The following is a 17572-nucleotide window of genomic DNA, read 5'->3' on the forward strand; positions in this document are numbered from 1 at the left end:
TGAACATAGAAAAAAGTTCTCTGTCCCCGTCAACAAGAGTTCACTTCTTGGGAACAATAATAGTTTCCTTAGAAATGAAGGTTTTTCTGACAGAGGCCAGAAAATCAAAACTTCTAAGCTCTTGTCAGGTACTTCATTCTGTTCTTCTTCCTTCCATAGCGCAGTCCATGGAAGTAATAGGGTTGATGGTTGCGGCAATGGACATAGTTCCTTTTGCACGAATTCATCTAAGACCATTGCACCTGGGCATGCTCAGACAGTGGAATGGGGATTATACAGACTTGTCTCCGACGATACAAGTAGATCAAATAACCAGAGATTCACTCCGTTGGTGGCTGACCCTGGACAACCTGTCACAGGGAATGAGCTTCCGCTGACCAGAATAGCTCATTGTCACGACCGACGCCAGTCTGGTGGGCTGGGGCGCGGTCTGGGAACCCCTGAAAACTCAGGGTCTATGGTTTCGGGAAGACTCTCTTCTCCCGATAAACATAATGGAACTGAGAGCGATATTCAATGCTCTCAAGGCTTGGCCTCGACTAGCAAAGGCCAAATTCATAAGGTTTCAATCAGTCATCATGACGACTGTTACATATATCAACCATTAGGGGGTAACAAGGAGTTCCCTGGCGATGGAGGAGCATCCGGGGGAGTGGGAACTCCATCTGGAAATCTTTGCCCAAATAACTCAATTATGGGGCATTCCAGACTTGGTTCTGATGGCCTCTCGTCAGAACTTCATGGTCCCTTGTTACGGGTCCAAATCCAGGGATCCCAAGGCGACTCTATTGGATACAATAGTAGCACCTTGGATCTTCAACCTAGCTTATGTATTCCCACCGTTTCCTCTCATTCCCAGGCTGGTAGCCAGGATCAATCTGGAGAGGGCTTCGGTGACCTTGATAGTTCCTGTGTGGCCACGCAGGACTTGGTATGCAGACCTGGTGAATGTGTCATCGGCTCCACCATGGAAGCTACCTTTGAGACAGGACCTTCTTATTCAGGGTCCATTCGAACATCCGAATCTGGTTTTCCTCCAACTGACTGCTTGGAGTTTGAACGCTTGATTTTATCAAAGCGTGGGTTTTCAGATTCTGTAATAGATACTCTTATTCAGGCTAGAAAGCCTGTAACTAGAAAAATTTACCATAATATATGGAAAAAATATATCTGTTGGTGTGAATCTAAAGGATTCCCATGGAACAAGATAAAAATTCCTAAGATTCTTTCCTTTCTACAAGAAGGTTTGGAGAAAGGATTTTCTGCGAGTTCTCTGAAGGGACAGATCTCTGCTTTATCTGTTTTACTTCACAAAAGGCTGGCAGCTGTGCCAGACGTTTAAGCGTTTGTTCAGGCTCTGGTTAGAATCAAGCCTGTTTACAGACCTTTGACTCTTCCCTGGAGTCTTAATCTAGTTCTTTCAGTTCTTCAAGGGGTTCCGTTTGAACCCTTACATTCCATAGATATTAAGTTATTGTCTTGGAAAGTTTTGTTTTAGGTTGCAATTTCTTCCGCTAGAAGAGTTTCTGAGTTATCTGCTCTGCAGTGTTCTCCGCCCTATCTGGTCCATGCAGATAAGGTGGTTTTTACGTACTGAGCCTGGTTTTCTTCCGAAGGTTGTTTCCAACAAAAATATTAACCAGGAGATAGTTGTACCTTCTTTGTGTCCGAATCCAGTTTCATAGAAGGAACGTTTGTTACACAATTTGGACGTTGTCCGTGCTCTAAAATTCTATTTAGATGCTACAAAGGATTTCAGACAAACATCTTCCTTGTTTGTTGTTTATTCTGGTAAAAGGAGAGGTCAAAAAGCAACTTCTACCTCTCTATCTTTTTGGCTTAAAAGCATCATCAGATTGGCTTATGAGACTGCCAGACGGCAGCCTCCTGAAAGAATCACAGCTCATTCCACTAGGGCCGTGGCTTCCACATGGGCCTTTAAGAACTAGGCTTCTGTTGATCAGATATGTAAGGCAGCGACTTGGTCTTCACTGCACACTTTTACCAAATTTTACAAATTTGATACTTTTGCTTCTTCTGAGGCTATTTTTGGGAGAAAGGTTTTGCAAACCGTGGTGCCTTCCATCTAGGTGACCTGATTTGCTCCCTCCCATCATCCGTGTCCTAAAGCTTTGGTATTGGTTCCCACAAGTAAGGATGACGCCGTGGACCGGACACACCTATGTTGGAGAAAACAGAATTTATGTTTACCTGATAAATTACTTTCTCCAACGGTGTGTCCGGTCCACGGCCCGCCCTGGTTTTTTAATCAGGTCTGATGATTTATTTTCTTTAACTACAGTCACCACGGTATCATATGATTTCTCCTATGCAAATATTCCTCCTTTACGTCGGTCGAATGACTGGGGAAGGCGGAGCCTAGGAGGGATCATGTGACCAGCTTTGCTGGGCTCTTTGCCATTTCCTGTTGGGGAAGAGAATATCCCACAAGTAAGGATGACGCCGTGGACCGGACACACCGTTGGAGAAAGTAATTTATCAGGTAAACATAAATTCTGTTTTTTGTACAGCAAGGTTACCTTCTACAACCCATTTCGTGCATTGTTCCTGTCACTACAGCAGCGTGGTTCTGGTTCGAGGAGCTAGAAAAGTCGCTCAGTAGAGAGACTCCATATGAGGAGGTTATGGACAGAGTTCACGCACTTAAGTTGGCTAACTCTTTTATTTTAGATGCCGCTTTGCAATTAGCTAGATTAGCGGCGAAAAATTCAGGGTTTGCAATCGTGGCGCGCAGAGCGCTTTGGCTAAAGTCTTGGTCAGCGGATGTGTCATCCAAGACAAAATTGCTTAACATCCCTTTCAAAGGTAAAACTCTATTTGGACCAGAATTGAAAGAGATTATCTCAGACATCACTGGGGGAAAGGGCCACGCCCTTCCACAAGATAGGCCTTTCAAGGCCAAGAATAAGTCTAATTTTCGTTCCTTTCGCAATTTCAGGAACGGACCGGCCTCTAATTCTGCATCCTCTAAGCAAGAGGGTAATGCCTCACAACCCAAACCAGCCTGGAAACCGATGCAAGGCTGGAACAAGGGTAAGCAGGCCAAGAAGCCTGCTGCTGCTAACAAAACAGCATGAAGGAGTAGCCCCCGATCCGGGACCGGATCTAGTAGGGGGCAGACTCTCTCTCTTTGCTCAGGCTTGGGCAAGAGATGTTCAGGATCCCTGGGCACTAGAAATAGTTTCTCAGGGTTATCTTCTGGAATTCAGGGAACTACCCCCAAGGGGAAGGTTCCACATGTCTCACTTATCCTTAAACCAAATAAAGAGAAAGGCGTTCTTACATTGTGTAGAAGACCTGTTAAAGATGGGAGTGATACACCCAGTTCCAATAAAGGAACAAGGAATGGGATTTTATTCCAATCTGTTCGTAGTTCCCAAAAAAGAGGGAACTTTCAGACCAATTTTGGACTTGAAGATCCTAAACAAATTTCTCAGGGTACCATCGTTCAAGATGGAAACCATTCGAACGATTCTACCCACTATCCAGGAAGGTCAATTTATGACTACCGTGGATCTAAAGGATGCGTACCTACATATTCCTATCCACAAAGAACATCATCAGTTCCTAAGGTTCGCCTTTCTGGACAAACATTACCAGTTTGTGGCCCTCCCATTCGGGTTAGCCACTGCTCCAAGGATTTTCACAAAGGTACTAGGGTCCCTTCTAGCGGTTCTAAGACCGAGGGGCATTGCAGTAGTACCTTACTTGGACGACATTCTAATACAAGCGTCGTCCCTGTCAAAAGCAAAGGCTCATACAGACATCGTTCTGGCCTTTCTCAGATCACACGGATGGAAGGTGAACATAGAAAAAAGTTCTCTGTCTCCGTCAACAAGAGTTCCCTTCTTGGGAACAATAATAGATTCCTTAGAAATGAGGATTTTTCTGACAGAGGTCAGAAAGTCAAACTTCTAAGCACTTGTCAAGTTCTTCATTCTGTTCCACGTCCTTCCATAGCGCAGTGCATGGAAGTAGTGGGGTTGATGGTTGCAGCAATGGACATAGTTCCTTTTGCACGAATTCATCTAAGACCATTACAAGTGTGCATGCTCAAACAGTGGAATGGGGACTATACAGACTTGTCTCCAATGATTCAAGTAGATCAGAAGACCAGAGATTCACTCCGTTGGTGGCTGACCCTGGACCATCTATCCCAGGGAATGAGCTTCCACAGACCAGAGTGAGTCATTGTCACGACCAACGCCAGTCTAGTGGGCTGGGGCGCGGTCAGGGACTATGGTCTCGGGAAGAGTCTCTTCTCCCGATAAACATTCTGGAACTAAGAGCGATCTTCAATGCTCTCAGGGCTTGGCCTCAGCTAGCAAAGGCCAGATTCATAAGATTCCAATCAGACAACATGACGACCGTTGCGTATATCAATCATCAGGGGGGAACAAGGAGTTCCCTGGCGATGAAAGAAGTGACCAAAATAATTCAATGGGCGGAGGATCACTCCTGCCACCTATCTGCGATCCACATCCCAGGTGTGGAAAACTGGGAAGCGGATTATCTGAGTCGTCAGACATTCCATCCGGGGGAGTGGGAACTCCACCCGGAGATCTTTGCCCAACTAACTCAATTATGGGGCATTCCAGACATGGATCTGATGGCGTCTCGTCAGAACTTCAAGGTTCCTTGCTACGGGTCCAGATCCAGGGATCCCAAGGCGACTCTAGTAGATGAACTAGTAGCACCTTGGACCTTCAACCTAGCTTATGTATTTCCACCGTTTCCTCTCATTCCCAGGCTGGTAGCCAGGATCAAACAGGAGAGGGCCTTGGTGATCTTGATAGCTCCTGCGTGGCCACGCAGGACTTGGTATGCAGACCTGGTGAATATGTCATCGGTTCCACCATGGAAGCTACCTTTGAGACAGGACCTTCTTGTTCAGGGTCCATTCGAACATCCAAATCTGGTCTCCCTCCAGCTGACGGCTTGGAGATTGAACGCTTGATTCTATCAAAGCGTGGGTTTTCAGATTCTGTGATAGATACTCTGGTTCAGGCCAGAAAACCGGTAACTAGAAAGATTTACCATAAAATATGGAAAAGTTATATCTGTTGGTGTGAATCCAAAGGATTCCCATGGAATAAGATAAAAATTCCTAAGATTCTCTCCTTTCTACAAGAAGGTTTGGAGAAAGGATTATCTGCAAGTTCTCTAAAGGGACAGATCTCTGCTTTATCTGTCTTACTACACAAAAGACTGGCAGCTGTGCCAGATGTTCAAGCATTTGTTCAGGCTCTGGTTAGGATCAAGCCTTTTTACAGACCTTTGACTCCTCCCTGGAGTCTAAATCTAGTTCTTTCAGTTCTTCAAGGGGTTCCGTTTGAACCTTTACATTCCATAGATATTAAGTTACTATCTTGGAAAGTTTTGTTTTTGGTTGCTATTTCTTCTGCTAGAAGAGTTTCAGAGTTATCTGCTCTGCAGTGTTCTCCGCCCTATCTGGTGTTCCATGCAGATAAGGTGGTTTCTCCAACATAGGTGTGTCCGGTCCACGGCGTCATCCTTGCTTGTGGGATATTCTCTTCCCCAACAGGAAATGGCAAAGAGTCCCAGCAAAGCTGGTCACATGATCCCTCCTAGGCTCCGCCCACCCCAGTCATTCTCTTTGCCGTTGCACAGGCAACATCTCCACGGAGATGGTTAAGAGTTTTTTGGTGTTTAAATGTAGTTTTTATTCTTCTATCAAGTGTTTGTTATTTTAAAATAGTGCTGGTATGTACTATTTACTCTGAAACAGAAAAAAGATGAAGATTTCTGTTTGTAAGAGGAAGATGATTTTAGCAGACGTTACTAAAATCGATTGCTGTTTCCACACAGGACTGTTGAGATGAAGTAACTTCAGTTGGGGGAAACAGTTAGCAGACTTTTCTGCTTAAGGTATGACTGGCCATATTTCTAACAAGACCATGTAATGCTGGAAGGCTGTCATTTCCCCTCATGGGGACCGGTAAGCCATTTTCTTAGTTAAATAAAAGAATAAAGGGCTTCAAAAGGGCTTAAAAAACTGGTAGACATTTTTCTGGGCTAAAACGATTGCTTTACTAAGCATATTATGCAGATTCTAACTATTAATGGTTATTATAATCTTGGGGATTGTTTAGAAAAACGGCAGGCACTGTGTTGGACACCTTTTTCAGATGGGGGCCTTTTCTAGTTATAGACAGAGCCTCATTTTCGCGCCACTAATGCGCAGTTGTTTTTGGAGAGCAAGGCATGCAGATGCATGTGTGAGGAGCTAAGAATCACCGAAAAAGCTTATAGAAGGCATCATTTGGTATCGTATTCCCCTCTGGGCTTGGTTGGGTCTCAGCAAAGCAGATAGCTGGGACTGTATAGGGGTTAAATGTAAAAACGGCTCCGGTTCCGTTAATTTAAGGGTTAAAGCTCTGAAATTTGGTGTGCAATACTTTTAATGCTTTAAGACACTGTGGTGAAATTTTGGTGAATTTTGAACAATTCCTTCATACTTTTTCACATATTCAGTAATAAAGTGTTTTCAGTTTGAAATTTAAAGTGACAGTAACGGTTTTATTTTAAAACGTTTTTTGTGCTTTGTTGACAAGTTTAAGCCTGTTTAACATGTCTGTACCATCAGATAAGCTATGTTCTATATGTATGAAAGCCAAGGTGTCTCCCCATTTAAATTTATGTGATAATTGTGCCATAGTGTCCAAACAAAGTAAGGACAGTAATGCCACAGATAATGATATTGCCCAAGATGATTCCTCAAATGAGGGGAGTAAACATGATACTACATCATCCCCTTCTGTGTCTACACCAGTTTTGCCCACACAGGAGGCCCCTAGTACATCTAGTGCGCCAATTCTTATTACCATGCAACAATTAACGGCTGTAATGGATAACTCTATAGCAAATATTTTATCCAAAATGCCTACTTATCAGAGAAAGCGCGATTGCTCTGTTTTAAACACTGAAGAGCAGGAGGACGCTGATGATAATTGTTCTGACATACCCTCACGCCAATCTGAAAGGGCCATGAGGGAGGTTTTGTCTGAGGGAGAAATTTCAGATTCAGGAAAAATTTCTCAACAAGCTGAACCTGATGTTGTGACATTTAAATTTAAATTAGAACATCTCCGCGCACTGCTTAAGGAGGTATTATCTACTCTGGATGATTGTGACAATTTGGTCATTCCAGAAAAATTATGTAAGATGGACAAGTTCCTAGAGGTTCCGGTGCCCCCGACACTTTTCCTATACCCAAGCGGGTGGCGGACATAGTAAATAAGGAGTGGGAAAGGCCCGGCATACCTTTTGTTCCCCCCCTATATTTAAGAAATTAGTTCCTATAGTCGACCCCAGAAAGGACTTATGGCAGACAGTCCCCAAGGTCGAGGGGGCGGTTTCTACTCTAAACAAACGCACTACTATTCCTATCGAAGATAGTTGTGCTTTCAAAGATCCTATGGATAAAAAATTAGAGGGTTTGCTTAAAAAGATTTTTGTTCAGCAGGGTTACCTTCTACAACCAATTTCATGCATTGTTCCTGTCACTACGGCAGCGTGTTTCTGGTTCGAGGAACTAGAAAAGTCGCTCAATAAAGAATCTTCGTATGAGGAGGTTATGGACAGAGTTCAAGCACTTAAATTGGCCAACTCTTTTATTTTAGATGCCGCTTTGCAATTAGCTAGATTAGCGGCGAAAAATTCAGGGTTTGCTATCGTGGCGCGCAGAGCGCTTTGGCTAAAGTCTTGGTCAGCGGATGTGTCTTCCAAGACAAAATTGCTTAACATTCCTTTCAAGGGTAAAACATTATTTGGACCTGATTTGAAAGAGATTATTTCAGACATCACTGGGGGAAAGGGCCACGCCCTTCCACAGGATAGGTCTTTTAAGGCTAAAAATAAGCCTAATTTTCGTCCCTTTCGCAGAAACGGACCAGCCTCTAATTCTACATCCTCTAAGCAAGAGGGTAATTCTTCACAACCCAAACCAGCCTGGAGACCAATGCAAGGCTGGAACAAGGGTAAGCAGGCCAAGAAGCCTACCACTGCTACCAAAACAGCATGAAGGGATGGCCCCCGATCCGGGACCGGATCTGGTGGGGGGCACACTTTCTCTCTTTGCTCAGGCTTGGGCAAGAGATGTTCAGGATCCTTGGGCGCTAGAAATAGTTTCTCAAGGTTATCTCCTGGAATTCAAGGAACTACCCCCAAGGGGAAGGTTCCACAGGTCTCAATTATCTTCAAACCAAATAAAAAGACAGGCATTCTTACATTGTATAGAAGACCTGTTAAAAATGGGAGTGATTCATCCAGTTCCAATAAGAGAACAAGGGATGGGTTTTTATTCCAACCTGTTCATAGTTCCCAAAAAAGAGGGAACATTCAGACCAATTTTGGATCTCAAGATCCTAAACAAATTTCTCAAGGTTCCATCGTTCAAAATGGAAACTATTCGAACGATCCTACCTACTATCCAGGAAAATCAGTTTATGACTACCGTGGATTTAAAGGATGCGTACCTACATATTCCTATCCACAAGGAACATCATCAGTTCCTAAGGTTCGCTTTTCTGGACAAGCATTACCAGTTTGTGGCACTTCCATTCGGATTAGCCACTGCTCCAAGGATTTTCACAAAGGTACTAGGGTCCCTTCTAGCGGTTCTAAGACCAAGGGGCATTGCAGTAGTACCTTACTTGGACGACATCCTGATTCAAGCGTCGTCTCTGTCAAAAGCAAAGGCTCATACGGACATCGTCCTAGCCTTTCTCAGATCTCACGGATGGAAGGTGAACAAAGAAAAAAGTTCTCTGTCCCCGTCAACAAGAGTTCCTTTCTTGGGAACAATAATAGATTCCTTAGAAATGAGGATTTTTCTGACAGAGGTCAGAAAGTCAAACTTCTAAGCACTTGTCAAGTTCTTCATTCTGTTCCACGTCCTTCCATAGCGCAGTGCATGGAAGTAGTGGGGTTGATGGTTGCAGCAATGGACATAGTTCCTTTTGCACGAATTCATCTAAGACCATTACAAGTGTGCATGCTCAAACAGTGGAATGGGGACTATACAGACTTGTCTCCAATGATTCAAGTAGATCAGAAGACCAGAGATTCACTCCGTTGGTGGCTGACCCTGGACCATCTATCCCAGGGAATGAGCTTCCACAGACCAGAGTGAGTCATTGTCACGACCAACGCCAGTCTAGTGGGCTGGGGCGCGGTCAGGGACTATGGTCTCGGGAAGAGTCTCTTCTCCCGATAAACATTCTGGAACTAAGAGCGATCTTCAATGCTCTCAGGGCTTGGCCTCAGCTAGCAAAGGCCAGATTCATAAGATTCCAATCAGACAACATGACGACCGTTGCGTATATCAATCATCAGGGGGGAACAAGGAGTTCCCTGGCGATGAAAGAAGTGACCAAAATAATTCAATGGGCGGAGGATCACTCCTGCCACCTATCTGCGATCCACATCCCAGGTGTGGAAAACTGGGAAGCGGATTATCTGAGTCGTCAGACATTCCATCCGGGGGAGTGGGAACTCCACCCGGAGATCTTTGCCCAACTAACTCAATTATGGGGCATTCCAGACATGGATCTGATGGCGTCTCGTCAGAACTTCAAGGTTCCTTGCTACGGGTCCAGATCCAGGGATCCCAAGGCGACTCTAGTAGATGCACTAGTAGCACCTTGGACCTTCAACCTAGCTTATGTATTTCCACCGTTTCCTCTCATTCCCAGGCTGGTAGCCAGGATCAAACAGGAGAGGGCCTCGGTGATCTTGATAGCTCCTGCGTGGCCACGCAGGACTTGGTATGCAGACCTGGTGAATATGTCATCGGTTCCACCATGGAAGCTACCTTTGAGACAGGACCTTCTTGTTCAGGGTCCATTCGAACATCCAAATCTGGTCTCCCTCCAGCTGACGGCTTGGAGATTGAACGCTTGATTCTATCAAAGCGTGGGTTTTCAGATTCTGTGATAGATACTCTTGTTCAGGCCAGAAAACCGGTAACTAGAAAGATTTACCATAAAATATGGAAAAGTTATATCTGTTGGTGTGAATCCAAAGGATTCCCATGGAATAAGATAAAAATTCCTAAGATTCTCTCCTTTCTACAAGAAGGTTTGGAGAAAGGATTATCTGCAAGTTCTCTAAAGGGACAGATCTCTGCTTTATCTGTCTTACTACACAAAAGACTGGCAGCTGTGCCAGATGTTCAAGCATTTGTTCAGGCTCTGGTTAGGATCAAGCCTGTTTACAGACCTTTGACTCCTCCCTGGAGTCTAAATCTAGTTCTTTCAGTTCTTCAAGGGGTTCCGTTTGAACCTTTACATTCCATAGATATTAAGTTACTATCTTGGAAAGTTTTGTTTTTGGTTGCTATTTCTTCTGCTAGAAGAGTTTCAGAGTTATCTGCTCTGCAGTGTTCTCCGCCCTATCTGGTGTTCCATGCCGATAAGGTGGTTTCTCCAACATAGGTGTGTCCGGTCCACGGCGTCATCCTTGCTGGTGGGATATTCTCTTCCCCAACAGGAAATGGCAAAGAGTCCCAGCAAAGCTGGTCACATGATCCCTCCTAGGCTCCGCCCACCCCAGTCATTCTCTTTGCCGTTGCACAGGCAACATCTCCACGGAGATGGTTAAGAGTTTTTTGGTGTTTAAATGTAGTTTTTATTCTTCTATCAAGTGTTTGTTATTTTAAAATAGTGCTGGTATGTACTATTTACTCTGAAACAGAAAAAAGATGAAGATTTCTGTTTGTAAGAGGAATATGATTTTAGCAGACGTTACTAAAATCGATTGCTGTTTCCACACAGGACTGTTGAGATGAAGTAACTTCAGTTGGGGGAAACAGTTAGCAGACTTTTCTGCTTAAGGTATGACTGGCCATATTTCTAACAAGACCATGTAATGCTGGAAGGCTGTCATTTCCCCTCATGGGGACCGGTAAGCCATTTTCTTAGTTAAATAAAAGAATAAAGGGCTTCAAAAGGGCTTAAAAAACTGGTAGACATTTTTCTGGGCTAAAACGATTGCTTTACTAAGCATATTATGCAGATTCTAACTATTAATGGTTATTATAATCTTGGGGATTGTTTAGAAAAACGGCAGGCACTGTGTTGGACACCTTTTTCAGATGGGGGCCTTTTCTAGTTATAGACAGAGCCTTATTTTCGCGCCACTAATGCGCAGTTGTTTTTGGAGAGCAAGGCATGCAGATGCATGTGTGAGGAGCTAAGAATCACCGAAAAAGCTTATAGAAGGCATCATTTGGTATCGTATTCCCCTCTGGGCTTGGTTGGGTCTCAGCAAAGCAGATAGCTGGGACTGTATAGGGGTTAAATGTAAAAACGGCTCCGGTTCCGTTAATTTAAGGGTTAAAGCTCTGAAATTTGGTGTGCAATACTTTTAATGCTTTAAGACACTGTGGTGAAATTTTGGTGAATTTTGAACAATTCCTTCATACTTTTTCACATATTCAGTAATAAAGTGTTTTCAGTTTGAAATTTAAAGTGACAGTAACGGTTTTATTTTAAAACGTTTTTTGTGCTTTGTTGACAAGTTTAAGCCTGTTTAACATGTCTGTACCATCAGATAAGCTATGTTCTATATGTATGAAAGCCAAGGTGTCTCCCCATTTAAATTTATGTGATAATTGTGCCATAGTGTCCAAACAAAGTAAGGACAGTAATGCCACAGATAATGATATTGCCCAAGATGATTCCTCAAATGAGGGGAGTAAACATGATACTACATCATCCCCTTCTGTGTCTACACCAGTTTTGCCCACACAGGAGGCCCCTAGTACATCTAGTGCGCCAATTCTTATTACCATGCAACAATTAACGGCTGTAATGGATAACTCTATAGCAAATATTTTATCCAAAATGCCTACTTATCAGAGAAAGCGCGATTGCTCTGTTTTAAACACTGAAGAGCAGGAGGACGCTGATGATAATTGTTCTGACATACCCTCACGCCAATCTGAAAGGGCCATGAGGGAGGTTTTGTCTGAGGGAGAAATTTCAGATTCAGGAAAAATTTCTCAACAAGCTGAACCTGATGTTGTGACATTTAAATTTAAATTAGAACATCTCCGCGCACTGCTTAAGGAGGTATTATCTACTCTGGATGATTGTGACAATTTGGTCATTCCAGAAAAATTATGTAAGATGGACAAGTTCCTAGAGGTTCCGGTGCCCCCGACACTTTTCCTATACCCAAGCGGGAGGCGGACATAGTAAATAAGGAGTGGGAAAGGCCCGGCATACCTTTTGTTCCCCCCCTATATTTAAGAAATTATTTCCTATAGTCGACCCCAGAAAGGACTTATGGCAGACAGTCCCCAAGGTCGAGGGGGCGGTTTCTACTCTAAACAAACGCACTACTATTCCTATCGAAGATAGTTGTGCTTTCAAAGATCCTATGGATAAAAAATTAGAGGGTTTGCTTAAAAAGATTTTTGTTCAGCAGGGTTACCTTCTACAACCAATTTCATGCATTGTTCCTGTCACTACGGCAGCATGTTTCTGGTTCGAGGAACTAGAAAAGTCGCTCAATAAAGAATCTTCGTATGAGGAGGTTATGGACAGAGTTCAAGCACTTAAATTGGCTAACTCTTTTATTTTAGATGCCGCTTTGCAATTAGCTAGATTAGCGGCGAAAAATTCAGGGTTTGCTATCGTGGCGCGCAGAGCGCTTTGGCTAAAGTCTTGGTCAGCGGATGTGTCTTCCAAGACAAAATTGCTTAACATTCCTTTCAAGGGTAAAACATTATTTGGACCTGATTTGAAAGAGATTATTTCAGACATCACTGGGGGAAAGGGCCACGCCCTTCCACAGGATAGGTCTTTTAAGGCTAAAAATAAGCCTAATTTTCGTCCCTTTCGCAGAAACGGACCAGCCTCTAATTCTACATCCTCTAAGCAAGAGGGTAATTCTTCACAACCCAAACCAGCCTGGAGACCAATGCAAGGCTGGAACAAGGGTAAGCAGGCCAAGAAGCCTACCACTGCTACCAAAACAGCATGAAGGGATGGCCCCCGATCCGGGACCGGATCTGGTGGGGGGCACACTTTCTCTCTTTGCTCAGGCTTGGGCAAGAGATGTTCAGGATCCTTGGGCGCTAGAAATAGTTTCTCAAGGTTATCTCCTGGAATTCAAGGAACTACCCCCAAGGGGAAGGTTCCACAGGTCTCAATTATCTTCAAACCAAATAAAAAGACAGGCATTCTTACATTGTATAGAAGACCTGTTAAAAATGGGAGTGATTCATCCAGTTCCAATAAGAGAACAAGGGATGGGTTTTTATTCCAACCTGTTCATAGTTCCCAAAAAAGAGGGAACATTCAGACCAATTTTGGATCTCAAGATCCTAAACAAATTTCTCAAGGTTCCATCGTTCAAAATGGAAACTATTCGAACGATCCTACCAACTATCCAGGAAAATCAGTTTATGACTACCGTGGATCTAAAGGATGCGTACCTACATATTCCTATCCACAAGGAACATCATCAGTTCCTAAGGTTCGCTTTTCTGGACAAGCATTACCAGTTTGTGGCACTTCCATTCGGATTAGCCACTGCTCCAAGGATTTTTCTAAGACCAAGGGGCATTGCAGTAGTACCTTACTTGGACGACATCCTGATTCAAGCGTCGTCTCTGTCAAAAGCAAAGGCTCATACGGACATCGTCCTAGCCTTTCTCAGATCTCACGGATGGAAGGTGAACAAAGAAAAAAGTTCTCTGTCCCCGTCAACAAGAGTTCCTTTCTTGGGAACAATAATAGATTCCTTAGAAATGAGGATTTTTCTGACAGAGGTCAGAAAATCAAAAATTCTAAGCTCTTGTCAAGTACTTCATTCTGTTCTTCGTCCTTCCATAGCGCAGTGCATGGAAGTAATAGGATTGATGGTTGCAGCAATGGACATAGCACAAAGCGTGGGTTTTCAGATTCTGTAATAGATACTCTGATTCAGGCTAGAAAGCCTGTAACTAGAAAAATTTACCATAAAATATGGAAAAAATATATCTGTTGGTGTGAATCTAAAGGATTCCCATGGAACAAGATAAAAATTCCTAAGATTCTCTCCTTTCTACAAGAAGGTTTGGAGAAAGGATTATCTGCAAGTTCTCTGAAGGGACAGATCTCTGCTTTATCTGTTTTACTTCACAAAAGACTGGCAGCTGTGCCAGATGTTCAAGCATTTGTTCAGGCTCTGGTTAGGATCAAGCCTGTTTACAGACCTTTGACTCCTCCCTGGAGTCTAAATCTAGTTCTTTCAGTTCTTCAAGGGGTTCCGTTTGAACCCTTACATTCCGTAGATATTAAGTTATTATCTTGGAAAGTTTTGTTTTTGGTTGCAATTTCTTCTGCTAGAAGAGTTTCAGAGTTATCTGCTCTGCAGTGTTCTCCGCCCTATCTGGTGTTCCATGCAGATAAGGTGGTTTTGCGTACTAAGCCTGGTTTTCTTCCGAAAGTTGTTTCCAACAAAAATATTAACCAGGAGATAGTTGTACCTTCTTTGTGTCCGAATCCAGTTTCAAAGAAGGAACGTTTGTTACACAATTTGGACGTAGTCCGTGCTCTAAAATTCTATTTAGAGGCTACTAAAGATTTCAGACAAACATCTTCCTTGTTTGTTGTTTATTCTGGTAAAAGGAGAGGTCAAAAAGCGACTTCTACCTCTCTTTCCTTTTGGCTTAAAAGCATTATCCGATTGGCTTATGAGACTGCCGGACGGCAGCCTCCTGAAAGAATCACAGCTCACTCCACTAGGGCTGTGGCTTCCACATGGGCCTTCAAGAACGAGGCTTTTGTTGACCAGATATGTAAGGCAGTGACTTGGTCTTCACTGCACACTTTTGCCAAATTTTACAAATTTGATACTTTTGCTTCTTCGGAGGCTATTTTTGGGATAAAGGTTTTGCAAGCCGTGGTGCCTTCCATTTAGGTGACCTGATTTGCTCCCTCCCTTCATCCGTGTCCTAAAGCTTTGGTATTGGTTCCCACAAGTAAGGATGACGCCGTGGACCGGACACACCTATGTTGGAGAAAACAGAATTTATGCTTACCTGATAAATTACTTTCTCCAACGGTGTGTCCGGTCCACGGCCCGCCCTGGTTTTTTAATCAGGTCTGATGAATTATTTTCTCTAACTACAGTCACCACGGTATCATATGGTTTCTCCTATATATATTTCCTCCTGTCCGTCGGTCGAATGACTGGGGTGGGCGGAGCCTAGGAGGGATCATGTGACCAGCTTTGCTGGGACTCTTTGCCATTTCCTGTTGGGGAAGAGAATATCCCACAAGTAAGGATGACGCCATGGACCGGACACACCGTTGGAGAAAGTAATTTATCAGGTAAGCATAAATTCTGTTTTTAGCTTTGGAATTCAATAGGATTAAAAAAAATGGCCATCGTAATTGTGTTTTTAAAGTGATCGTAAATCCTAGCATTTGTGAAACGCTAGGATTTGCCATTGGAACAAATAAAGGCGACTTTCTGTCATGAGGTATAAAATACTTTATGCTGAAAGTTCCTTTATTTGTTTCAAGTGTTCGCCGCACTGAGCTCCTTAAGCAGCCCACGGCAGAACGCTATTTTGCTGAGAGGTGATGTGCATCCCAGCTGGATCCAAACCGGATAGCCTGCACAGCTATTGGCTAAGAGGTGGAAACGTCACATCTCAGTAAAATAGCATTCTGCCGTGGGCTGCCTGAGGTGCTCAGCACGGCAAACACTTCAAGCAAATAAAGGAACTTTCAGCATGAAGTATTTTATACTTTATGACTGAAAGTCCCCTTTATTTGTTCCAATGGAAAATCCTAGCGTTTCTCTGCTCCTGTTAACATGCTGTTAATTATCAAATGATAGATTTTGATAAATCCCCATATGTTTAAGATTTGCAAAGCAGCAAAACGCATAGCTAAAGTCCTATCCTAGGCCTAGTTTCCATTGTTGTATTACTTTTTGGAAACTAGTGATAACAACATTCTCCATTAAATTCTAATGTTGCCACCAGTTTCCAAACTTTAACACCTCACTGGAAACAAGGCCCTAGTTGGGAGCGCCAGCACTTTACAGCTGGCGAGACAATCAGGAGTAGCGTACATGTAGCTGCCAACCTATGTCTGTGTCCTCAGGAGATGCAATATGAGCACAAGTTAATTTTTGCATTAGAATGTCCCTTCGACATTTATTCATTTAACATTATATCATCTTTCTATATACAGTATAAAAAAGTGTTCTTTGTTTACCTTTTTTTATATTTGTTTTTACAAGGTGTGGTTTTGGGTCGTGACGGTGGTGCCCTTCCTTCTATGCTTTGGCCATTTCGACTGTGCTTGGGGGGGCCTGTGGGTTCTGGAGAGCAGCCTTTCCCTTGGATTCATATCACAGACTTGTGCCGACTGCTTTGTCATACAATCGAGCAAGAAGGAAATGTTGGTGGCATTCTGAATGCAGTGTCCCCGTCTTCCATTACAGACACAAATGCTGACTTCACTAAAGCTCTCAGCCAGGCCTTATGGCGCCCAGCTTTCCTCCCAGTGCCAGCTCTGGCTGTCCAAGCTTTGCTAGGGCAGGACCGAGCTGTTATGCTACTAGAGGGGCAAAAAGTTTCTCCTGAAAAGACATTACAAAGCGGATTTACCTTTCTGTATCCAGATCTGAGCTCTGCACTCGCAGAACTCCTGCCCTAAATATTTATATTAGTGTATTCAAATGTTAATATACAACTGGCAATTGTGTATATGTAGCCACTGGGTAATAAATATATTTTGCATATTTAAATGACTGATCTCTAAAATACACAAGACAGCACTGCCAACTAGCAAGGAAATATTTACAGTCATCGTTCTAAACCTGCAGAAAAATATATCTTCTGGCTTTTGAAAACCTTGTACAGCCTTTATTTTGAGTAAGCTTTACTATACAGCATTTGATTTTGGGTGCCCTTCAAGGTCCATTTAATACCACAAGGAAATAAAAGATGTGTTCCTCATAGTACTTTATATGGTGTTCTTTTAAATATGTTCTACGTATACGTAGATTATATTGTAATACCCTTATATTTCTCATTAGTTTTTGTGCCACATACGTACAGTTAGTAAATCCACCAATAGAGGGCTGGATTACGAGTGGAGCGCTATAGTTTGCGCACAAGCGATATAGTTTTTTTGCAGCTGTTTGCGCGCAAGCTACATACCACTTGTATTACAAGTTGAAAGTAAATGTGAACTCGTGAGCACGATCGCAATTTATGCTAGAATGATTACTGCAACTTCAGATTTCTGGTTAACTGTTACGCTTGAATAAAAAGTGTCACAAAACATCACATTAAAAATACTTTTCTTTTTTTGTTGTTGAAAAAAATGGATTGCAATGGGCTTTAACATAGAGATACATACATAAACATATCTAAATATGTATGTGTTTGTGTTTATATGTGTGTACATATGTATTTATATGTATATGTGTTTACAGACATATATACATACACATATAAACACAAATACATATGTATGGATAAATAGACATATTCATGCATTGGAGCCCTTTGCAG

At 42.9% G+C, this 17572-nt stretch overlaps 1 protein-coding gene across 1 annotated transcript in view; it reads left to right on the top strand.

Annotated features, from left to right (window-relative positions):
* The window catches only part of SDR39U1 (short chain dehydrogenase/reductase family 39U member 1), a 55015-nt gene extending 37662 nt beyond the window's left edge, over positions 1-17353 (top strand). Inside the window, exon 6 of the mRNA XM_053702255.1 lies at positions 16291-17353. Within this exon, the coding sequence (XP_053558230.1) occupies positions 16291-16709 (419 nt within the window). The 3' untranslated portion in view covers positions 16710-17353. The remainder of the gene's footprint in view (positions 1-16290) is intronic.
* Positions 17354-17572: the final 219 nt, after the last annotated feature.

Source organism: Bombina bombina, chromosome 2 (genome assembly GCF_027579735.1).
Source record: "Bombina bombina isolate aBomBom1 chromosome 2, aBomBom1.pri, whole genome shotgun sequence".
In the NCBI taxonomy this organism is placed as follows: domain Eukaryota; kingdom Metazoa; phylum Chordata; class Amphibia; order Anura; family Bombinatoridae; genus Bombina; species Bombina bombina.